General features: G+C 43.3%; 1 protein-coding gene across 13 annotated transcripts in view; it reads left to right on the forward strand.

Annotated features, from left to right (window-relative positions):
- The window catches only part of LOC122868681 (BAH and coiled-coil domain-containing protein 1), a 64,331-nt gene extending 42,321 nt beyond the window's left edge, over window positions 1–22,010 (forward strand). For 8 of the 13 annotated variants that reach the window (XM_044180873.1, XM_044180877.1, XM_044180884.1 and 5 more), the window contains 21 exons: window positions 957–1,216; window positions 1,612–1,957; window positions 2,868–3,812; window positions 5,274–5,443; window positions 5,620–5,756; window positions 5,961–6,074; window positions 8,873–8,987; window positions 9,293–9,527; window positions 9,669–9,863; window positions 10,813–10,986; window positions 11,121–11,404; window positions 11,728–11,808; window positions 12,307–12,436; window positions 12,539–12,653; window positions 13,203–13,278; window positions 16,642–16,750; window positions 16,897–17,013; window positions 17,119–17,280; window positions 18,054–19,285; window positions 19,466–19,702; window positions 19,840–22,010. In XM_044180873.1, the coding sequence (XP_044036808.1) occupies window positions 957–1,216; window positions 1,612–1,957; window positions 2,868–3,812; window positions 5,274–5,443; window positions 5,620–5,756; window positions 5,961–6,074; window positions 8,873–8,987; window positions 9,293–9,527; window positions 9,669–9,863; window positions 10,813–10,986; window positions 11,121–11,404; window positions 11,728–11,808; window positions 12,307–12,436; window positions 12,539–12,653; window positions 13,203–13,278; window positions 16,642–16,750; window positions 16,897–17,013; window positions 17,119–17,280; window positions 18,054–19,285; window positions 19,466–19,702; window positions 19,840–20,049 (5,444 nt within the window). In that variant the 3' untranslated portion in view covers window positions 20,050–22,010. The remainder of the gene's footprint in view (window positions 1–956; window positions 1,217–1,611; window positions 1,958–2,867; window positions 3,813–5,273; window positions 5,444–5,619; window positions 5,757–5,960; window positions 6,075–8,872; window positions 8,988–9,292; window positions 9,528–9,668; window positions 9,864–10,812; window positions 10,987–11,120; window positions 11,405–11,727; window positions 11,809–12,306; window positions 12,437–12,538; window positions 12,654–13,202; window positions 13,279–16,641; window positions 16,751–16,896; window positions 17,014–17,118; window positions 17,281–18,053; window positions 19,286–19,465; window positions 19,703–19,839) is intronic. The other 5 variants (XM_044180876.1, XM_044180885.1, XM_044180882.1 and 2 more) reach the window with 3 other exon arrangements.
- Window positions 22,011–25,389: the final 3,379 nt, after the last annotated feature.

Below are 25,389 nucleotides of genomic sequence, written 5' to 3' on the forward strand. Positions count from 1 at the left end.
GTGAGGGAAAGATCACTTCTCAAAACTCATTGTACATACATATTCAGTAAACAGGCTGTGACATTTAATTAGCTCACAATTGTCAATGGTATGTTTCCTTCTGTGCTCCACAGGAGTTTCAGCCGAGAAAGGAAGTGCATCCTCAAAAGCAGGAAACATTTGCGTATCCAAGTTTATGTCTCTGCACAAGGATGTTTGGTGTGTCTAGGAAAAATGGGGTGAAGGGGCAAGTCAGGAATGAAGGGGCAAGAAAACAGAAAAATACTAGTTTTGAGGTTCCTATAGTGTAGGCTCACTACTTCCTAAGTGGGACCTCTGTAATAGCACATCATCCACATCAAATTGTACTTGTCCTTAAAGCCACATAATGAGAAAGGTTGTCCACCCACAGACATGGGAACTAAGCCTCCTGCTGGGTGCTCCTTTTCTGTGGTTTGGCTGGGCAGGTGGGACTTTTCGGCGGAAAGTCCACGCTAAATGCTCCAGCGAGACAAACATGCATTTCCAGCCCAGTATTTTGACCTCCAATCAACCTACAACCATCATCTGTTCGCATTTCATCATTGTCATGACTTTTTTCCAGCATTCCAGCAAATTCTCAAGGCAGTTCTTAAGAGAGCGCTTTCTGTTCAGAGCGGGGGAGAGTGTGGGATTGCTGCTGCCTGGGGATATGTTGTTCTGTGAAGTCAAAAATCTTTTTTTGAAGAGATTTTGTCTATGTCGTTGCTATAAAATGTGAATACAATGATTTTTAAATGATCCATAATGGTTTCACTGTTTTTGAAATGGGTGTGTGGGAGGTAGATAATGAGAGATATGGATAACACAATGATGTGTTCTAGTGTGTAATGCATAGTGCTGATGTGTATGAATCCAAAGGAAAGGTGTGTATGTGCATGCATGTCTTTTTGTTCTAAGGTCACATTTGTCACATTCCTCCTCCTTTTTCTCATTAGATGTGATGGAGCAGCCAGGGCTGTGGCCCCCTGTGTATGGTGCCCGGGGCGCACCCTCCCACATGCAGCATCCTGCTGTGTACTCCCGATCCCAGTTTCTACGGCAACAGGAGCTGTATGCTCTCCAGCAGCACCAACAGCTCCAGCATCAGCACCAGAGCCACCAGTCACAGCAACCACAACTACAGTCTCAAACCCAGCAGCAGCACAGAGCTGCTCATGGCATGGACATGCAACATCATGCCACTCACAATTCACAGGTGATTATAAAATCAAAATATGCTACATTAAGATTTTAGTGTGAAGAGAGTTTGATTAACATATATTTACATAGATTGACCTAGAGCTATCTATCTACACATCAAAAAGAGAACGAGACTCAAGAAGAGTAAGTGAGTCAGCTTAATTTATCACGACTATTGAGTCTATTTTTATCTCCCCTAATATTTTTGTGGGATATGCTGACTTTCTCACAGGGATGGAATGAATCGCTGAATATAGGCTGCAGAGCAAGTAACTTTTTGTGTCAATGACTAGTTTGCAAGGAATTGGTTATTACATTGTTACTATAGAAATTCACTTGCTTGAGAGTTTCAAGATTTGTTGCGCCTTCAGTAAATGTAGAAATGAAAATAACTTTATTTTAATGCCGTAGATGCAGAAGAGGCCCGATGAGCCCTCGGTTGAACTAGAGGAACTCATTTCGGAACCCAGAACGTCTAAACCTGCCAAGCCCTACTCTTACAACCCACCACAGGGGAACACCTCTCCCCCTGGGGCCTGTGCCGCTCACCTGTCCCCTTGTTGCCAGTCCCCCTCACTAAGACCACATCCCAAAAGCACTCCTTCTACACCCTGCCCCGCTCCCAGCCCTGCTGCAGCAGCCCCTCACTCACCTGCCATCAGCCCTGCCCCACCTCAGATGCCCAAGGGGGCCGAATCCCAGGACAAGAGAGGAGAGGGACAGCCCCCACAGGATTACCCAGAGTCTCTGGAGCCTGGTAAGCATAAGCAAAAGTATCTATATGCAAACAACCTGCCTTTGTTGCATTGTGTGCAATGGCTTAAATATGAGCTACATCGATAACATCAGATGAAAGCCAAAGTCAAAGAACATGTTGTTTCTAAATAATTTAACATGCTGCTAGTGACAGATGTTAAGCCAAATAACTGACTCAGCAACAGGAAAAGGACAGTGAATCCTAGGATATAGCAGCACCTTGTATATTATACCCACTGGTAATTGGAATAGCCACTGTTGTGATGATCCTTTTTTTCTCCTGGTGGTGTGGTCATATGTGTGGGTGGGTCTGTTGGCAAGTCCCTGATTGACAGAACAGCTTAAAGCTGCAGAAAATGGCTGCCGGCTGAGCTGGGGCTTTCCAGTACTATTACCTCGGTAATGACTGAGAAACACCTCAATATCAGCCCTCACCTCTCCCCCACCTCCACAGGCCCCACACTCTCTTCATCATCATTAATGTCTGGCTAACGGCCGCCACACGCCAGAGGAATTGTGTCAGGTGCTCTGATAAACCAAAGGCCTGGCCCACTTCAAATAACACACTCACATAAGGTTGCATGTGGTCCTTTACTCCGCCTACTGCTGGGAGATCAAGGCAGAGTGCTTTTCCTTTTCCTAGTTTTAACCCCTTGTGATCTCAAAGGTGGCAGGGGAGTTAGGTTTAGAGTGGGCCTGATGTGTAAGGATTTTAGATTTGCATAACACCTCTAAATGTAAGGCTGCAGAAAAATTGTGCTTTCTGTTGTATTTCAGCTAAAATATCACTTACAAAATAACAGCATTATGAGATATTTTTGTGGAAGGTTTTATCAGAATTGCTTAGCCAATATTGACAATTGATGATTCTATTATCTATTCTTTAGATAATTATTTCTTTCTCTCTATAGACTTGCCTCCTGGATACACCTACCCTGGTATTGCCATGGGCTACAGGAGCGGGCCCTCCTCCCAGGATGTTCGACTGGCTGAGCCAGCCGACCTGGAAACTGTCCAAGTGGAGCCTGCTGAGCATGCTCCCCAGTCTCTCTCCAGCCTAGGGGAGGAGCTTGACTGCCAAGCAGTGATCAAGCCCCTATCAGAGCCACTCCCACCTAAGGAAGTGGAGCAGGAAGAGGAGGAAAGAGTGGTTGAGAAAGTTCTGGAACAGAGGGAGGAGGTGGAGGTAGCTGCAGTGACAGCAGCCAGCTATGTGCCTGGAGAGAAGGAGGTGGAGGAGCAGGGGCCTGCTGAGGAAGAGGTCCTGGTTTGCCCACCTGCTGAGAGCCCAGTGTGTGAAGCTGCTTCCTGTCCAGTACCCCTTTCAACAGAGGAGCCTGAAAGGCCAGAAGCTGTCATCACCTTGGAAGAGGATGATGAGGCTGTGGGTGAGGAGAGCCAGGTGGAGCATGCTCAAAAGGTCAACATGCCTGGAGAGCAGGAACCAGAGCTTCCCACCATCATTGAGCTTGACCCTGCTTCCCCTGCAGCCCCTGAGCCCCAGTCCCCAGCCCTTGAGGGAGCAAAGGACAGCAAGCAGAAGCACAAGAAAGAGATGGCCCCTGATGACGCCTCAGTGGATTTTGTGTGTCTTTCCCCTGCCTCAGCTTCCGCCCATAGCCCAAACCAGGCAAATGTTGCCATGCCCCAAAAACCTCTCGTGCCCTGCTACTGGAGTCTGGAGCTGCTGATTGCTGCTGCTTTCTGCACAGATGTACCTCCATTTCCCTTGTTCCCTCTTAGCACCCCATCAGTTGCCCCATCCCAGCTAAACCCCCACCAGGGCATGGAGCTTCTGAGTGAGCTGGCAGCTCTGGAGCTGCAACAGCAAAAGCGCACCTGTGGGAAAAGCCAGGGTAAGGGACAGTGGGTCTTCCATTACTCATACACATTAACATACACACAGAAACACACTCATATCAGCAGAATGCACTTCTCTCTCGTAGTTTACCCTCCTTTTCCTCTGCATCCACTGAGACAAACTCTCACTCCCCCCTCAGGCCTAGCCTCTGTCGATCTGTGTTCCCTCCCAGATACTCCTCTCTTCCTGCTGGTCTCAGCAGCCTCTGGTGGATTCTAACATGTCCCCAGAGAAACTGTCTGCATGCCTGCTTGCTGTTTCTCTTCTCTGGTGTGTTAAAGGCACTTTTATTTTCTAAAAGGCTGTTCTAACAATGCAGAGGCCTCAGGAGAGGGAGAAGAAGCAATAGGACAGGGCTGAACTACCAGTGAAGGGTGTATACCTCCCTTTCTCACTCCCTCTTTTTCCCTTCCAGCTTTCCTTAGGGATCTGTCTCTCTGTCTCTACACCCTGCCTCTGTTTGATCCACATGTGTGCACAAACACACACACACCCAAACCCGCATTAAAAACACATAAAAACACACACAATTGCAAATACATACACTTTAACAAAAAAGAAAAAAGACACACCAATTGGCTTCCCTCTCTCCCACACACAACACGTTACTGAAAGTTAGTGTTAGTGTGTAATCACAAAAGCAGTCGATGTTTTCAGCACCCTGGAGCATTGCCTGGCTAATTAGACCCCATTGTTTTAAAGTGTCTTTAAAAGCTTCCTTGTTTTTCAAAGCGCCATGTGTTTTTTTTATTCATGCAAAAGGATGTTTTGTGTTTACCACAGCATCCTAAAGCATTTAACTGCTCCCAAAAGAGGTTTCTATAAAAAGGGTATCATCAACTGATTCCAGAGTCAGTGATGCTGTTTTTGTGATGCGATACTGTTGACAGCTCAGGAAGTGGCACATGTCGAGTCATAACAATAGTCCTTACCAAAAGAAGTATTAAAACAAGTGAGAAGAGTCAGGTTTTTTTTCTTTATATATGTAAAGAGTAGGACACTGTTACTTTGTGAATAAAATATCATGTTTCTCCGTCTCTGTGACTAGGCTGCCTTTAGCTCAGTCCATTGATGGCAAATAGTCCAGTCTGTGCCACAGGCAGGTAGGGCTATATAGTAAGAGCTTGACCCAGATGGCCACTGACATAGCAGCATCTGCTGAGTCCACATTGATATGACCTCTGAAACGATATGCTACTGCTTCCTCATACTGGCTTAATGTGCCCAATTTTCCTCAATTTCTTTCTTCCTCCCCATTTATTTGCTATATCGCAAGATTACTGCTGAAATAATAAGCCATGTGTGCAAGTTTTGATGCTGAATGTGCACATGTAATGCTCATATGCACAAAGTCCCGCTATCCTTCTTGTTGACTTAGACACTTAATGTCTTTAAATCCAGCATGCATGGATACAGTGTGAACCAAATTAATGTGTTTTCCTTTGTTCCTTAACAGAAGAGGAGTTGCTGATGTTTGACCTCCAGAGCCTTGCTACCCTGGCCACAGCCCGTGCACTGGAGATGGGCTCCCAGGAAAGCAGCATTACGGGTTCAGGGCGACACTTCCCTGCCCGCAGGATCCTCAATTTACGTAGGAAATGCAGCTGGACACCTCGCAATGAACCAGTAAGACTGCAACTATGGTGTGCCCGGGTTAACGCCTCAAAACCCAAAGATCCTATAGGGTTTTAACGTCTTTCACTTAAACAAATGCATAGATAACCTAGTGAAGAATGTGTTTTACTTGAATTTTTAAGATTGTTTTTAATGTTAAAAATAACCACCAATGATGCATACCTTAGGTGTGCCCGGCCAAAGGTACCATGGAAACAATGGACGGTCCTGAGCTTGCAATGCGTGTGAAGTTGGCTGAGCTACAGCGTCGCTACAAAGAGAAACAAAAGGAGCTGGCCAAACTTCAGAGGAAGCACGATCATCAGTGAGTATGACCTTATCCTCCTTTCCCTTAAGCTCATCTCCACCCTTTGCAGTGGGAGATTTCAAAAATAATAAAACCTTAAACACATTTGCTTCTAGTTTTCAGATGATTCCTTTCTATATTCTTTGCTGCTACAACTTTGAGTTTAGATATGTATAGTTCCTCTCTGTCTGCTTGTGTGTTTACATCTGCGTGTGCAAGCAGGAAGGAGGAAACACCTCGCAGCCCAGCGCGACGAGGACCGGGGCGGCCAAGGAAGCGGAAACCTACCCTCACCACAGGTCCAGTGTCCTCATCTGAGGGCCACAGAAAAGTCAAGTGAGTATCACTCAGCCCACCTCCGCTGGCTGGCTATAGTCCAATCTTGCCTGATAAACCCCTCCGTATCACTGGCATACAGGGGCTGCCTCTCATTGGCATAAACAGGAAATGGGAGAACACAGCTGAACCATTCAAGGAAGTCCACTTGAACCCTTTCTAATCAAATCAACACCAGCGTTAATTGTATAACAGCATAATTACTGTCAGTTGTGTGTATGTCTGCTAGTACAGAATATTTATGTATGCTTAATATATGTATTACACACAAAGAGAAAACCACTCATAGGTCTCATTAGGCTTCAACCCAGCTAATCTTAAAACTCAGTGGCATTACTGTAGTGCATGTTGAGCTTAGATGGGCTGGGTTCGGAGAGGGAGCTGGTTGGGGGTTGGGGCAGGCAGAGGATGCAATTAGAGTACTGCGATTTCTTCTGTAATCTGTCCCAGCAGCAGGAATGTGACACACCACGGCCATTACAGCCCCATAGGGTCACCAGGGGTCCAAAGGATAACATGATGGTCAGACAGTCCAGGCACTCAGAGATAAGCTGACATTTAGAGCTCTCATACAATGTCTGTGTGTATGAGGAAAAAATTAATTAGAGGAACACAGTGAGAAAAACAGTAGAATTAAAATAAAGAGGAAGAAAGAGAAAAGACATTGGAGGATATTCAAGAAACAAGGACTCTCAAAATGTGTTGATAACATTTAAAATTGTGCAAGCGTCAGATTTTGTCAAAACAGGGGTACCATTGCTGTTTGGTGGTGGTGGGGGATCTGATAAACTAAAAGGGTTGTGTGGGGATAAAGGTTTGCTGTCAGGCTTCAATTAGCCTTGTCATCAGGGTTTGGAAAGACTTGAAGCACTAAATGTCACCTCGCAGTGTTCTCTCTCTCTCTCCCCATCTTCTCACTTTTTTTCTCACTGTGGTTTATGGGCAGCGGTCCACAGTGTTCCTAGCTGCCCCTCTGCGATGTCACCTCCACTCTCCTTCCAATCATGTACCCCTACCCCCTCACCAGGTCAGTACTGATCAGAGTGGGGACACTGATGCTGGGTGACAATGACACCCAAAGGGAACAAGTCAGGGCCCTGCAGTGAAGTCCAGTGGAAGGAAGGTGGGGGCTGACATGGGGGTGGTGGGGGTTCTGCAGGCCACAGTACAGTAAACTACAGTCTGTCTCTCTACTGTGTTAAAATTTGAGCCACAGCTGTGGTATAATTTTCTTCAAGGCAACCAGGGTGTACACCCTTTGTTGCAGATGTGTCTACAATGCAGCAGAGAATGACATGCCACTTCTGAACGAGGTACAGTCAGACTGGGGACTGATTAGCCTCCATGTTGTGTTACACAGCAGGGTTATGTAAAAGCATGTACTGTACCTACCACTCATGCCACTACAAGATGCTGACGCTTGGCTGCTATGATGGAGGGCAGTGGGTCAGTGGGTAACAGCCCAGCCTTTTAGTATCTCCTTCCTTACCTTATTTTGCTTGACCCCCAGGGAGTGTGTGGGGCAGTGTTTGAGTGAATGATAAATTCAATTCTCCCTGCCTGTGCATTCTATGCATCTGCGCAATTACGTATGGATGCAGCTGTGTGCTTATGAGCATTTATGCAGGCATTGTTTGTTTTTGTGCATGCCTCTGTTATTCCTGTGGGTAGAGCACTGGGGTCCTTTGTGGTGCTGCTTTGATTGGGAGAAAGGCTAGAGAGAACTACTGCTCGCCAGCAAACCCTGCTAATCAATTCTGTTTAATTAGTCACTGTATGCTAAGCCCCACCAGCCCCCCACAGAGGGGAGGGACTGTCATATTGTGTTTGTCAGCAGCGGAAGGCAAGCCGTGGCGGGATCTGCCTCAGAGGGACAACTCACACTTCAATGCCACCTCTGTCACTCTCCTGTCAGTCAGTGGGCAGACAGTCCCACTGCCCGAAAATCGCCTTAATTCTTTTCATGTTCTGTTCAGATGCACACTGACACACTCTTGATTATGAGATTTACACACAATTGAGGACTACATGCAAACTCTGTGTTCATGTGATGTGTTCCTATGCTACACATAAACAATGAAGCACACACACACATTTGATTCCAAACAATGTGTAGTTACAGAATTGTGTGTGGTACAATATGCAAACAAAGAACTAACGTGAAATGTTGTTGTACTTTATTTATCTACTTCACATTTAAACCCTGCTTACTCTGTAAATGTGACTGATTTCCTAGGCTGTACGCACACTAGGAGAGGGGAAGTTAATGTTTTGTTTCAGCATGGCCTGGCTCACATCGGTGTGGTCTATGGGCAGGCTTCCAGAGGGAAATTCAAGGGCATTTGAAGTGGTTGGCCTGTGATGCTGCTCAGTGTAGGGGAAATAGTGTGCCACAGTGATATGAAAATGCAACTGGAGAGCTATGATATTTGCTGAGAACAACAGAGCTGCATACAAATGCAATGCCTTCCAACCATTTACTGGATCTTTCAAAGCTATGCAGTGCTTCACAGGCTGCAAACACACTGACACAGATAAAGTGTTAAGGTGTTTTATGCCACACTGCCCTCAAACAATCCCAGGTTCCTTGTTAGATCCCAATTTTTCAAGTGCGTGGTTCAGACACCGGGCTCTCCATGTCCTTTTTTGTCATTCTGTTCATCAGACAGAGAAAGGAGAGTTATTAAATCCCACAGAGAGGTGACTCTGTTTTCCCCTGTGATGTCCTACCCTTCTTTTTCTTTCAAACCACCGCCACTGTCCTCTAATGAATGCCTCTCCCTTGTTTTGACTGGCAGGTCGATGGGGGCGGGGCTTGCCCTGTTGCCTGAGGACCTAGGAGGGGGCGGAGACAGCCAGAGAAGGAAGAAGAGGCTGTCCTGTCGAGGCTTTGAGCGACTCAGCAGCACACAGGTCAGGGTCCCCTTGTCCTCCTTTTTGTCCTCTATGCAACTAGAAATGAAAGAGGCCACTCTTTGTTTCTTTGCGTTTGAAATATTCCTTTGTTGCACACTATTTCTAATTAGGTGCTATCCTCAGGAGTCAAATCCTCTGCTCTCAATATTAATATCTATTTCATTGAGGCTTCTAGTATTCCTTTTTCTTCTCTGAGTGTGAGCAAATGAGAACCCTTTTCCTCCAACTTTCTAATGCTTTTGTGGCTGCTGTGACCGGGAGTATAACTGGCTCTCTCTCACTCTCTCATCTCTCTGTTGCAGCAGATAAAAGCACAGGGCTGCAGAAAAAGCAGTCTTCACAGCATGCTCAACTCCAAGCTGGCCAGTGATGTGACTCAGCTCAAACAGAAGGCCCAGGGTAAAAAGAATATCTCAGGAACAGGCTCCAGGGACAAGGAGGTTTTGCCCTGCAACTCCAATCCCAAGCATAGACACAGAAGCCAGGGCACAAGCAAAGCTGAGTCCAGGCGAGAGTCTGGGGGACAAAGTGACACAGGTAGCTACTGGCAATCACAGTATTGATTGAGCCTCCTGCTGTTTTGTTTTAATAAGCACAGTGCTGTGTTGTCAGTTTTATACTGTTGGATCCAACAACTCTTAACCCAAATTTGAACTGGGGTTTTGCAAACTTTCTCAGCAGCCAGTGTGGACAGTGGCCCCCAAGACAGCTGGACTGGACTGGTGCACCATGGACGTAAAAAGGGATCCACAACTCTGACACAGGGTTCCTCCCGTCTGAGCCAGCCCAGAGCGAGGATTCTCCGTGGCCAGAGACAGGAGGAAATGGAGGAGGGAGAGAGCTCCCCTGCAGAGAGTGACTCCTCTGATCAAGGTGAGGCAGTGAATACTGAGAGCTGGTTATGAGACATATACAGTGATAGGTAATGAAACTGGCCACAGCAACCCAATATGGTTCAGTGGTAAATATTGTCCTCTCACAGCAAGAAAGACCTGGGTATGATTCCTGGTCTGGCCTTTCTGTATGAATTCTGCATGTTTTCCTGTGTTCACGCTGTTGACTTCTTGGTTCTCTCCTTCACTCTCACAAAGACAGACAAGTGAGGTGAACTGGGGACTTCTAATTGGCTAGCTATGAAAGTGATATCTGTATGATGGAACAGCCATGTGTCAAGGGTGTTTTTCCTTGATGAAAAGACTACAGAAAACAACAAAGGACTGCAGTAAATGAAGCATATTTGACTGGTTTCAAGTAAAAAAATCAAGACACAGCCGCTAACATATTTATGTCTGACTAAAGTATCACTAACACATTAAATCAGGTATCCCCCTAAGATGTGGCATGCCACTTTAAGTCCAGTGTTCTTTTTGTTAATTTGTAAATCTGTTAAAAAGTAATGTTAGGGAGGGATGTGTACGGACATTCAACACCTCAGTGATTGGCCGTGTTGGCTGGTCTGGGCTAGATGTGCAGCCACAGCTGCAGAAAATCAGAAAATGGACACTTGCCTGTGAGAGGCTTTGACAGCCCTCTGGAGACTAGCAGACTGGGTTAAAGAGCTGCTTGAGAAAGTACAGTGACAAACACACACACACACACACACTAACACTCACTCCTACACTCCCTTGCACACTAGCTCTGATGAATTAGTTAAATTATTTCCTTAAATGCTAATGAAGTGCCTGTGAAATGATGGAGAGTAAGTTAAATAACTTCACTGGTTGGTGATGACTTTAAAAGATGGATACGATAAGTCACATAAGTTTATAAAACCTACCCAATAGTAGCATCTCTATGCTGTATTGTTTGCTATCTCCATTAGAAGATGATGAAGAGGAAGGCAGTTATGATACAGATGAAGGTCAAGACTACAGAGCCCAACCCCCCAGAGATGTCACTTCTAGCTCCTCCGTGACAGGTCCAAGTCCCTCATCTGTTGTAAAACTGGAGGCCAATCAGAAAGCCAGGAACAAAAAACAGAGACAGGAGCTTTATGGTAAGACTGTCCTTTGAAACTGATTCATAAGTCAACAAAGCTGCCCCACATCTTCATGGGAAGCATCTGTTTTGTGTTTTTCTTCCTGGCTTGTTAGCTAGGTCTAAATCTGTTTCTCTAATTGAACTGCACAGGCTCCCAGAGTCTGTCTGGAGCAGAAGGCGAAGTCAAAGTAAGGAAGAAGCCCCCCTGTAGGCTGGGCCTGGCCACTGCAGTGAAAAACCACCATGATGATCACCGACCTGAAGGGGTTAGAAGGCCATGTGTACCCAGGGCTAAGGAGCCTCGGTGGGGAAGCCTTGGGACCAGAGGCAACCGCTACCGGAGGAGCATGGGACTGGCCACCTTCCCAACCACCAGTGAGAGGCTAAAGAGGGCGACTCGCAAGAGCACCATGTTGAGAGGAGCAATCAATAAGGTAAGTAGAAAGTATTTTTATATAAATTCTGATATATTGAATTTTAAAAACTGAATACTCTAACATTGCTTACATTTTCTAGGATAAGGAAATTATACAGATAGCAATGAAAAAGGTAAAAAAAGGTATCAAAATGAATTTTATAGTCTAAAGGCTCTATCTCATTGTACATTCCAAAAGTGGCTTTGGGCCATCACAGCCTACCAGAAATGTCAGATGACCCCATCCCCCTAAAGCATAAAAGCAGCCACACATAATAGGTGCTCTGCAGAGATATGTCACACTCGCACTACTCATCTTGTCCATCCTCATGATTTTAACAGAGAAGAAGTTGCTGGTCAGTTGGGGCACCATCTTCACAGAGTGAGGAGGGCAGCAGGGGACGAAGAAGCAAGGACCAACAGGTACCATCATAGTCATCATAATCATAGTGAATTCAAGAAGCACTCAATCCTCACTCGGGAAAACAGACACATGCAAACTGGCAAACAGAATCCAATTCTACAAAAATACCAACCCCTCATAGATTATATTAACAATTGTGGTGATGTCTTACTGTCCTAGATTTCTCACCCTGAGGACTGTTACTGTAGAACTATTAAAAGTACTTAGCACATCACACATAGCCCAACCTCCTGCTGAGTAATCTTAGGGGAGGAGGGGATGGGAAAGGAGATGTGGAAAGGGGGTTGGCTCACACCTTCTGCTGTGACAGAGTGAAAAAATGGCTACTGATAGGAGATGGTACAGGCACTGTGAAGTCCCCTGCGGTTAATTGCTACTTTGAGAAGCATGCTAAACAATTCCGTCTTTCTTCTATCACACTTTCTATCTACAAGTTTTTTTTATCCCTCCCTGCATCCATTTATTCTTCTGTCCATCCCTTCTGTTATATTCTACAGCAAAAGGGACGAGCAGTGAGTCGGCTGCTAGAGAGCTTTGCGGCAGATGAGGGCTTTCAGATGGATGGCAGCAGCTTCTCAGAAGAAGAGGAGGACAGAAGTCATTCATACAACAACAAAAGCCCCGAAGGTAAGAGATAACTGGATATCTTGCAACAGTGTTTCAAGCAACAGATAGTTTAAATAAGTGATGTTGAAATATTAATTGGGATGTTTGCTTGTCCTGATGCAGCTCCAAACTGTGTCCTGACCAAAGAACTCTTAACTGATGGACTGAAGGTGCTGATCTCCAAGGAGGATGAGCTTCTATATGCTGCCAGGGTCCAGACTCTGGAGCTCCCAGACATGTAAGCACACGTGCAGTGGTCAAGTGATCAGTCAGGGTGTTTTTGAATACACACATAGATCAAATGACATGTTTACATCTTTTTGTCAGTGTTCACTCTGCACATGTGCTAAAATGGAGTAAACCTTGTGCAAATTGGCATTTCTATGTAGAAGCTGAGACATGGCTAGAAGTGGTGGGAAATCAAATTAATGAATGATCCTGGAGGATAGATATCCTTCCAGACATCAACCCATCATTAAAAGAAATAGTGCAAACAAGTTTTTGTGGAAAGAGTAATTTCACATGAAAGGAGTAGAAGTTATCACCAGTATCCAATTGTTTGCCTCTTTTTGTCTCTCTTCATGTCTTTCTTTCTTACATTAAAAACCCCCACATCGTGTCATACCCAGCCCTGAGTATCAATACGACTCCTCTGGCTCAAGCAGCAAAAAAATGCTATAACAACAGCAGAGTGGGAGTAACATATGACATGGGAGCTAGGCAAGCATAATACAAGCATCTGAAAATAGCCTAATCTTTCTCTCTTTCTGCTGTGCTTTTTCTTTAGCTTTAGCATTGTTATTGACGGTGAAAGAGGAAACCGCCCAAGAATCTATTCATTGGAGCAACTACTACAGGAAGCTGTAAGAAAACTATCACTTGTTTGGTTTTTCTTTTTCTTTATTTTTTTGGTTTTATTTCTCTTAAACATCCTTCTCACATTCTGCATCTTTCCACTGCCTTTCAGCCTTTCTGTAACTCTGCTAGTCCCTTTGCTTTCTCTCATTCAACCTCCATGGACTGCCCCTCAGGGTCATTGAGGCCATCTTAATCTCTTAAATGAATATGAACATTTGGGAGGCAGGATCTTTGTGTTTGTGTGTGTGATTGTCTGTGAAACCGTTAAACCCAGCTCTGTGTGTGGGTGGGATAATCCCACTAACACCTGGATCCATTCACGTTTTGGGAGTTTAAATGGGAGATGACGTGAACATCCCTACTGCTGCCAAAGTAACGTAGTTGTTTAAATGAATATGAACAGTAACGTAGTTGTTTAAAGGCTCAGATCAACAAAGACACAATGGTGTATAAAGAGAAACTAGCTAATGATGTCCTGGAGTGATCCAAAGTGTAGGGCTATCCAGCTGTTAAGACATACTGTATCTATTTCACAAAAAAATTGTTCACCCATTTAGATTTTTTCTAAGATTTTTTAGTTGCACCTGGGGTGGTTGAGATTTTTGCTGAGATGTATTTTTATCTAGACCACAAGATTGTTTGGATTTGTAATTCTCGCTCACATACAGTTTACCTAAGTCATCCATGTAATGAGACAATTATATATTGTAGAAACCACAGCACATTCTTGGCTGGTATTCATTTGCATTTAGGTAAGATGTGCATCCTGGTGTGCTTCACATCGAGAATTGAGTTTTATTGTTTAATGCAGCAGGTGACCTTTGTCCCATTTTTTTTTACTGAGAGGATGCTCGTCTCTATACCCTAATAACAGCTGGGTCACCTAAAGCAAAGCCGTGAAACCCACATTTTCTCCAACTGTGAAAATAAGTCTTCATTATTGCCAAACCGGGCACCAGACGTTGTGTTTGCACACAATAGAGTGTCCAGAGATGATGACCCTGAAAGAGTAGAGCAGAGTTGAACTGGCAGGATTGTGCCTTGGATTAATGTATTTTGCTGTTATTGTAATATGGGAAAGGAGAAGCTTCTAAGAGGGCACGGTAACTGTGCTGGGACCTCATCTAAAATGGTTTTGTGATCATATTTCATCTAACGTTATGAATGATAAAGTAGTGATGTATAAAACCACTATTATTGTGATATGGAAATTATCACAACTCTACACAAATTTTAGACAAGATGTAATTAATTTCCTGTTGGTTATGTTGAAGTACCACATGTATGGAAGCAAGCTGTTTGCTTCTTTTTGAAAATTTAACTGGAATACATTTTCACTTAGTCATGAGGAATTACTAGCCATGACCTTAATGTTTTCAATTAAAGCAGGATAAATATTCAGTGAATATTGTGAGAAAAATTAAAATTTCCCCCTCTAGAGAAACATGTGTTTAAAGTTAATTGAGATCATCATGAGACATCACAGGTGCATAGGATTCAGTTACACTTCTTCAAATGAACCTATTTTTTAAAGTTCCCCTCCAGACACGTTTTAAAGTATGTAAAAATACTGCTATATGATTAATATTTTGCTTAACATGGTTATCCCACATAAAAAGTAAAAAAAAAAAAAAAAAAAAAAAAAAAACTCTGAAAAGGGGCTGGCAGCACATCTACTCTTTCGCCCTCATTGACAAATTATGGATCTCCGAATGCCCCACCCAGCACCGCTGCGTGTTAGGTTGAATGGTGCCGGTGAAAGCATGGACGTGGGTGCCGGTGAAAGCATGGATGTGGGTGAGAGACATACATCCATGGTGAGATAGTGGTGCGTGACGCATCAAGATGGCTAGAGTTAGAAGAAACATTGGAGAGATTCAGCCATACATGTTTGAGCCTCAGTCAGACCCAGATGAGGAGTCTATTGTGCACAAAAATCAGCGACTAGCAGACGTATCAGAATGGTAAGTGTAATTAGCATCTTTTATTTGTTTATGTTGTTTGTTAGCTTGTAACTGGCAGTGGCTGACACAGCATTAGTGGTTGTGAAACATACAATAATATCTGCTATGATGTTACAGTGTGTTCACATTGTAACGTTAGTAGATATTGGAAGGAAGCTCTGGGGTCCAACCTTCACTAAGCCAACTTAGTGCAAACTCTCGCTCTCTGTACTGACAAGTCCACTCTGTGCTGGAGGTTTCAGGTTTCTTTATCGGTGGCATTGCGATTGGCTTTCAAATTTGTGACGTCCCAAATCTATCTTGCCCAAAGTACGCTTGAATCTCAGATTTTAGGAAAGTGTACAGACATTTACCCTTTCAGCAGAGGAATGTGACAACGCCTCTCTAGTGACAAACCTTGCACAAGATACAAGTAAGTAAAGGTCTGACATTTGGAACATAAGAAAAACTAATTTTTGAGTGGAGGGGTACTTTAGGTATTTTTGTACAGTATTAGGTTTTTTTGCTTGTTTGTTTAGATATAAATCCAAGAACACTCATAAAAGAAGTCCCACATGTTATTATTGTTTATATCTCCCTGTTGGAAAAGAGTTACCATAGCATTCAACTGTCCACAAGATCAATGTTCATCACGTGATCTGTTGATCTGCTGTGGAAGGTCTTGCCCCTCACACATACTGTACATTAGTCCATTTACTATCTGACCGCTTGTCTCCTCCTTCCCTCATCCATGTAAGCTCGCTCATACTGATCAATGTTAGTTTTTCTACAAAGCCTTCTAACAGTGCCATTTTCAAATTCTCCAGGCAGTTCTACACCAAGCACTTCTGGCAACTTTAGTCTTATCTAAACATCATCAGATAGCAGCTGGTTTTAATTATGTAATACTTCCACTTTCATGGAAGTATTGCATAGTCCAAAAGCCATTTATTTGACTCTGACACCAATACCCCGATTTTCATCGTGCTCCTTCTCCCTCCCCCATGCACACACACACCCACATCCATACCTCATCAGTCAAAGGGTCCCTCGCCATGGCAACAGTAAATGAAAGCAACCTGAAAGAGCCCCCAGTGAGTGGCGGATGCTGGGGCTGCCTGCATTGTTGGAGGGAGGATCTGGCAACCTGCAATCACAAGCCCTCTATTCAGTCCCTCTTTAGTATTACTCAGCAAGTCAGGATTTACTGCATCATGGCTTCCGTTCTTTTCAGCCCTGACTGGCACATTGGCATGAGATAAGTGCCGCTTGGAAACATGGCACAGTGGCTGCTCATGCACAATGCTCCATGGCTTTCACACTGTTTGTATGTGTGTGCGAGTGTGAGTGTGTGTATACATGCATGCATGTCTGTGTGTGTGCAGCCTGTAATGAATCTTAATTATGTTTTGGTCTGGCCTTCAGGTCCTGGATATACGTCCAGAGTCGGAGACCATGCTCAGTGAAGGAACCAGGGTGTGTGCTTACTGGAGCGAACGCTCACGCTGCTTATACCCAGGCTACGTTCGCAGAGGTGAGACATTAGCTTCTTCTATCTCTGTTTTCCTGTGTGTCCTCAATATGTTCAACTATACATTTAATTGTTTGTATATACAATCCCTTTTTAGCATTTGTACATTTTCCTGCACACCTGAGGAAGTGCATTTCTGTCTCTTTCAGGTGGCTCATCTGATGAAAGGAAGCAAGGAGGAGTGATGGTAGAGTTTGATGATGGAGACAGAGGGAAGATTTCTCTCCCAAACATCCGCCTCCTGCCTCCAGGATACCAGATTCACTGTGGGTGTCCTCCTCTCTGTGTAACTGTGAATTTTCCCTTTCATGTTGCAGTGTATTGTCTACTTGTAAGTCACTGCTAATAATCTTCTACTCCATGTCCTTTAGGTGGGGAGTCATCTCCTGCTCTGGTGGTACCCAGCGGGACAACAGGAAAGAGAAGTTCTAATCTGGAGCAGGCCCCCATCAGTGACAGACCTTCTGACAGACTCAACACTATCAATACTGTAATCAACAGCCAAACTCTAACTGTTCACAAAAGAAGGCCAGGTAAGAATTAACCCCTGAAACTCTTGTTTCATCATAAATTACCTAGAAGCTGTAAAGTTCTAGATTTGTTTTTCCTGTGTAACAGTATCACATGTATTATTTATCTGCTTCTTCCAACAAATCATTTAAGCTATAATACTTACATTGAGTGAAATATTTAAACCAAAATGCCATGTTTTTATAGCTGCACCATTACATGCAATGCCATGTGTCATTTTATACTAAAATTAACTTGATTTAACCTGACATTTTAGCCATCTTTGAAAACCATTAGGTTCTTGACTAGAATTCAAAATACATTTCTGTGGGCTTGACTGCTCAGCTATGCAATCCAACACAATAGCCTTGCAAAAGAACTTATATTTGTGAAGTTTAGAGTGTTCAGTTTTTTCATACTTTCAGAGAGGTGTTGAATTCAACTCTGGTGATTTTTGTGGCTGTATTTAGTTATTGTTGGTGTTGCTTTGGACATATACATTATATTGAGAGGCATTTCTAATAGTGTGTCTACATCATGCATATAAAGGGGAGGTGAAAAAGAATCACCATAGTTTAAACAACATATGTTTAAATATAATACAGTGTCAACATAAACTGAGAAGCTTTACAACAACAAGGCTTATTGTGAGGCTAATGCATTGGTCTGTATTATATTGATTAGAAGTGTACTAAACAGGTTAATGTACAGTGTGTACAAAGACACATTCATGTGTCATCATTTGCGATGTGTTGCTAAAACATATATAACCATATATATTTTTTCTTCATTCTAGGGAGACCAAAGGGTTCTGGAAAAAAACAAAAGCAGCAGGCTGAGAATGCCAATAAAAATCCTTCACCTTTCCTGGGTTGGCCTTCCTTGGCCAACACCAGGAAGAGGACGTCCGACAACCTATTTCAGCTCAATGGGACACCCAGGAAGGCCTTGAGAGGGAATGAGGATGACCTGTTCCCCTTGCCTCAGAGCCAGCCACTGGCCTCCACTCCAGCCAAAGGCATTTTCAGCAGCAGCTCCTTTGAGGTGGACTCCTTCAGCAGCATTGCAAATGGCTACTCCTCCTTCTGTACTCAGTCTACAAGGCCAAGTCCGAGTTTATCTCTGGGCCCCAGAAGTGGGCTGTATGGCCAGAGGCGTAGGCAAGATGAGCTGGTTATGCCCAGGGGCAGGAAGTCTGGACAAGAGTTCCTGGTCAAGTTAGATCATGAAGGAGTGACCTCTCCCAAGACAAAGAACAGCAAGGCTTTACTGTTGCGAGGTGGATCTTCCAGTGTGAGTGGTATGCCCAGGACAGAGGCTTACTCTCACCCAGTCCTGCTGGTTAAAGACAACAAAAAGGGCGGATCCTCCAGGGTAGAACTTCTCGTGAAAGGAACCGCACCCCAAAGAAAGCCCTCACATTCTCTGCGTCTGGGTGAATATGGGGACATGGGCTTCAGCTACCACAGAGAGTGTCACAGCTCCTACTCTGATCTGGATGATGAAGAGGAAGAGAGGAGGAGGGCTGCACTGGCTGCAGCCTCAGGAGGACTAAGGACAGCTGGCCGCTTCCTGTCTCGTCTCTCTGTCTCCTCCTCATCTTCTGGTTCTTCAAGCTCCTCTTCTTCAGGCTCTCTCTCCAGTTCAAGCCTGTGTTCCTCTGACAATGATTCCTCCTACAGCTCAGAGGATGAGGACAGTTCTACACTGATGCTTCAGAGCTGTCTGTCTTCCCACCGGGGGCTCCTGCAACCCTCTGAACCCTCTACTTCTTCAAGGCCACACCAGCACTCCTTTGTGGCCAAAGCTGTGGCTCTTTCCAATACCAAAGGAGGACCCCCTGACCAGGTCTCCAACAGCAAGTCCCTGAAGAGGAAAGACTGCACCAGCTCCAACTCCAAACTACCTAAGGATTTCGTCAAGAAACCTAGGATGCTTCCAGATGACACCTCATTTATTCCAAGGCCCAAGATGTCTGCATTCCTTGCAGGACGACAAATGTGGAGGTGGTCAGGAAACCCTACACAGGTGAGAATAGTCCCAGAATAGTATCCATGTTTCTACTGCATACCATCAATGTAGTAAAGATTTGTCCTTTTCTTTCATATCAGTTCAGGTAGCTTAGGATACTAAACTATTATTAAAATACTAAACACTAGAGGTTAAGAGAGGTAATAATAATAATCTGCACTGTCTGGGTTTCCACAGCGGAGAGGTCTGAAGGGCAAGGCCAGGAAGCTTTTCTATAAGGCCATCGTGCGAGGCAGAGACACAGTAAGAGTGGGAGATTGTGCTGTGTTTCTCTCAGCTGGACGCCCTAACCTCCCATACATAGGTCGAATTGAGAACCTATGGGAATCCTGGACCTCCAGCATGGTGGTCAAAGTCAAGTGGTTCTACCACCCTGAAGAGACCAAGCTAGGCAAAAGGCATCGAGATGGCAAGGTGAGCCGTGATGGAGGTTACAATTTTATGGAGATTGTTTGTCATTTGTAGCATATGGAACTTTCACATGACATTATTCTTTCTTTGTTGGTTAATAAATATAATGATGGAGCTAACCTTGTCTTTTCCCTATCCAGCATGCCCTGTACCAGTCATGTCATGAAGATGAGAATGACGTCCAGACAATCTCTCATAAGTGCCAGGTGGTAAGCAGGGAGGAATATGAGTGTCTGACTCGCAATCAGAAGCCGAACAGTACCTCCCCAGACCTGTACTACCTGGCTGGGACGTATGACCCCACCACTGGTCAGCTGGTCACTGCTGAAGGGGTTTCCATCCTGTGCTGAACCTCCATGAGGACACTACTGACGGACTCCTTTGGAGGAAAGATAAAAGTCCATGACTTTACCTCCAGCCTTAGAAACAACAAGTGTTCCTTGGGTATGCCTCAAGGACCCATGGACTATATGTCAGCACCAAAGCAGGGCTGTCTGAGGTTACACACTGGAGTCTATCGGCATCTAACCTTCGTGGAAGTGAAGGGGATGTCCATAACTTGTTGATCCTTTCAAGAAGAATAGTAGAAAGTCTGGGTCTTCCTGGGCATCACAAAATTCAATAAGTGGCGCTTCAATCGTCCATCTAATCTCTTTTTAATGGATCCATGTGACTGACATCTTCATAACTGGTTTTAGGACTCATGCTTTCAGCTCATATGTCACCAAAAGAGAGCTGAGAGTGCATTTGACTGTGCAAAGTACCATGAGGCTGAATAGTCTCTGTGGACCAATTCTTTAGAGGTAGCCTTATCTAAGGGAATGGAAACGAAAGTGAGGCATGGAGCTCTCCCTAGACCTCTTCATTCCAGGGAAGTTGAAAACATGTAAAGGATGTAAAGTTGATATCTGTAAATATTTTGAATTTTTCCCAATCAAGCCATACACTTCAGTACCTCTCGCCTGTCTTAACTGTTCAGGTGTGCATTGTACAGTTCAATTATTGTATTGTTGTCCGTAGTCTATATGTACATAAAAGCTATTTTATATAGGAGTTTATTGTATATATGAGATGTATCTTTCCATGTTTGCGACTGATTTATTTTTATATGGGTGTAGAATACATTACGTTGTTTTTCCTTTGCTTTGGGAAGTCAAGATTGGAGATGTTAGTGTTGCACTGCATATGCCCTGCTGAGACAGACAGAGACAGACAGAGCACAAAGACAGAAGGATTTAGTTTATAACAGGACAAGACTCACTTTCTGAGAGAGAGGCGTCATCCTGTTTAAAAAATAGGTCAAGTGGCTTTTTGTAAAAGTGTTCTATTACTTCACATTTTTGTTATCCTATTTTAAAAACACCTTTTTATTTATGTACCTTTCAGTTGGTCATCATCACCAGGCAGATCCCACTGGACTGCAATCACGGGTCAAAATGATTTAAGATCAATGATATGAGTATACCATTTTGAAATATTTGTGTGTGATGAGTGTCCTGGCATCACTATAATCATGTCCACACAAATTAATTTAGAACAAGACTGGGTCTTTTGATAAAAATGTGTTAAATGTGCATTGCACTCATGAATGCATAGTTCAGCACATTATGACCTACAAAATACCAAAGTGTCTTTAATATCTTTATTTCCTTTATTTAAATTTAACATATGTCAAGCACCTGTACTGAACTCAAATCAGAAATCACTGGTAACTTATAAAATACTTGTCCTCCACTATGTGCATATATATTGGCTTTGCATTGTGACAATGGTTTCTTGCACATGTACCTGCAGTTTTGTTTAGTGCAGACATATGCAGCAGAAGACCACCTGGGAGTGTGACTATGAAGGTCAAGGTACTGACAAAGTAAGATGTTGAGTACTGACAATTTGTTGAAATTAGTCTATTTTAGTTTCATCAGCCATCTGTGTCTATTTTGTACAGTACACGCACATACTCAATGTTAACTGTGAAGGACAATCAGATTCACAAAGCAATGGACATAGAGTAGGTTCACTCAATCTGAAAATTACTTAAGTTTATTTAATTTGTGCCAAGTACATTTTGTCTATTTTTGTCTTGTTTGATATGCAATCCTGAATATTCTTTGTTCACAAAGTTTTATTTTGTTCGCCAACATTTTATTTATTGTCAATGTTGCTGTTTGTTCATGCCAAGAGCGCTTTATGAGAATGTGACATTGTTTTTCTTGGTGTGATGTCGCATTTGCATTTCTTAAATAAAACTGGTCTTGTAGAGGCCATCTAGTGAAAAGAAATAAAGCAACACTGGATTCTTCTCATCCACAAACCTCTGTGAATTAATTCTGTTATTCTGGCTGTGTCCCCTTCATCTTACTGCCATTTCCCATCAACACATTTATGTTAAACCCAGCATTTTTGCACCGACTTCTACTAATTTTAAAACTTAGTTTTATCAAATTGTAAAAACAATTATTTTGCTCTGCTTTAAACAGAGAAAGAGCAAAATCCTCAGAGCGGTAAAAATGTTACCACACTCACCAATTATAGTGTGTGTATGCGTATGTGTGTGATTTGAATGTGGTGGAGTAAACATTAGAAAGCCACTCATTACTGTAAGTAATAGAAACAAAGGGTGAGACATTTCAGAGAGTCCCCTTGGATTTTTGAATAGACGGATTGAGTAAAGTTTTGTAAAGTGACTAAGAATAAAATTAATTTTGTCATCCAAATGGAACAAACAGACACAAAATTGATACCAAAGAGACAATGTTATAAGAACAGACTAACCCAATCCAAGTACCTTTTTCCACAAATGTCTAGATAGATTTGTTGGTGTTTTAAAAGGAAGAAAAATAAATGGAAAGTGCATTACCCATTAACACAAATGGAATTATGGAGCCCCGGAGTGGCCATAAAGAGAAAATTATATATATTCAATGAATATTAGACTAGTTTCTTCATAGTATACTCATCATGCATTTCCTACCAACATGGCACCATGCCATCACCTATTATTTGATTACCATCACTTGTCATTTGCCTACTAAGATGTCTGCAATGATTATGTAATTACATAGCCTACTATGATTATGCATTTTTTGCCTGATGAGCAGCGGAGGCCAGAAACTTTACATCTCCACCCTCCCTCTGGTTTCTCCATGAATGAAGATAGGAATGAATTGTCATTGAACATGACTCAAAGGAGCTCATGATATTGGCCATGGTTGGCATTTAATAATATTCACCTTTTATTTACAATCACAATCAAGCAGGTGCACTGCACTTCATGCTTCGGGGAGAAAGGCTGGTCTGTTATGCTGGCTCTCTGTATATACACTTATCTTGCACGCTCAAATTGACCAAAAAGGTTTGAGCGAATTGTATCTTGTCATGTGGCATATCGACCGCTCGATATAGTAAAACGTGGCCGCAAAATATATTTTTTCTCTCTATGGCCACTCCGGGGCTTCATATGGAATAACTAGTTCAGGCAGAGCACTTAAATTGTACATGTCATCAGCTGATCAGTATCATTGGACTATAACAACCAACAGAAAGGCAAGACAACAAGTCAATATGTCTTGTCTTTATGACAAACTTGCACTCATTCTTTTGATCATGTGTGCTGCCTTTGCTGCTACTGGTTATACAGTTTATTCCTACCTATATCACACGGCTGATTTCTCCCTTAACCATCCCCCAGCCTCCACCTGTTCTAGTTTCTTATTACTAGACGTGGTGATGGCAGCTCTTGCCTTGTTGTGCATTATGTATATCACATATCTCATTTATATGTGTGTGCTGGGCTCTGTTATTTATACCCCTTAGGGAGTTTTAATGTGCTCCCCATAGAATTTTGAGGCTACTTGGATTCATTTGTAAAGCACCATCAAGCACAAAGGCATTTTTCTGCCAAATTCTTTTATTTGTTGCGATAAATCCTTTGATGTAACTGTCTCTGGCTGAACTAAGTTTATGTGAGCTTTGAGTTCCTTAGTAAATAGAGACAGATCTGTCACAGCATCAAATAAAGCCTACTGGGTTTAGCTGCCAAGCCCTGTAAATATGATGTTGACTGATACAGAGATAGATGTGAATTTTCGTGATTCATGATAAAATACATTTGCCTATTTTCTTTTCAAATGAATTTTTTTTGTTGGTGTATCTGTGGGGTGGTAGAAAGACGAGTTAGGCCCAGAAGCTAACTAAAACTCCCATTTTGTCCCAAGCCCATGACCGAGTCTGTCAGCATTCAGTGTGTTAATGTTTTCAAGATTTGTAAACGTGTAATTTCTGTATTTGTGCTACAATCTTTACAAATAAATCTGTGGTATAGGATCAAGATTTTTATAGATGATATATGAATAAATAAACAAATAAATTGTAGATTTTCTTCAAATTAAATGTTTGTTTCTGATCAAAATAAAGAGATTTATATATAAAATTTTCACATCACTTAAATGAAGGATAGCTGTAAAGGAGGGCGCTCTCTAGTGGAACATAAAGCACACTACATCACAAATTTAGCTTATAGACTATAAGCTATTTTTGACACAAAGACACAGTGTAGTATTATGAATTTTTAGTCTACAATAGTACATAAAATGCAAGCTGCAATATGAACCCTTCTCCATTCAATGCCTGGAGCAGCAGGTATATTCATCCCAACACACCATCCATGACCTACAGCATCTGTCTATTTGCATACATGCTCATCAGCTTTGACAAAGCCAATCTCTGTAACCTGAATCAGTGAAATAACCACTGGCTAGGCCCGAAGGAGACACAATATGGGTCAGTGACCTTTCTCTGCAGGCCCAGGGGTCTTTTTTTGTCCTGCATGGAGCCCGAGCGCCACCAACCCTCCCCCTAATGCCCAGACAGGGGCTAATGGGCACATCAGTCATCTTCAACAGCAGCCCAGTGAACACAAACAGCTCTGTTTACCACCACAACCTTTTGTGTTGACTATGGCCACTGCCCCGTGTCTGAGCCATGTCCCTTCCTGCATCAGCAGCATGGGGGTAGGAGGGACGCTCCTCATCACTAGAGCTGGAGAAGGGGTTAAAAGTGGGTGTGTGGGGGTGTTAAGGCTATTATCATGTTTTGAGAGGGTTTTGCTTCATTACTCCTCTCAGCTTAGAGAAACATAGTCAAGATACGATTCTTCAGGAATCTAATAAGGTCAATTCAGGTTGTACTTAAGATTTTTGACAAATTATTCACTCAAAATTAAGCCAACCAAACATGCTGTATCTATGGGAATGACAAGACTAAAACAGGTCAATGCACCAAAGCTGTCTATTGCTTTCCTCATTTGTACCACATTTTACAGTCTATAACCTGGATTCTGTTACCTCTCACTCGACAGACTGGTCTGCCTGCCTTACTTTTCAGTGCCCGTCTGGTTAAGCTCGCTCAGCATCCAGACTGTGTTGCTCAGTGTCAACAAGAGGAATGCGTTCCTGCACAAATATCTACACCTCATAAATGTCTCGCCCTCTGCTTGACCCTGTCTGGCCTCTGACTGTGAGGGGGTTGAACAGGGTACAGAAAGCCTGGTGTGTGTGTGTGTGTGTGGCAGTAGGGTTGAGGTGAGGTCTTGGGTCTTAACAAGGTGCTGGGAGAAGAGAGCAGGACAAACAGATCACTTAGACACTGACTACTTCTTAAAGGGCACTAAACCCCCAATCATTAATTTTTGA

This window comes from Siniperca chuatsi, linkage group LG21, assembly GCF_020085105.1.
Source record: "Siniperca chuatsi isolate FFG_IHB_CAS linkage group LG21, ASM2008510v1, whole genome shotgun sequence".
NCBI lineage: Eukaryota > Metazoa > Chordata > Actinopteri > Centrarchiformes > Sinipercidae > Siniperca > Siniperca chuatsi.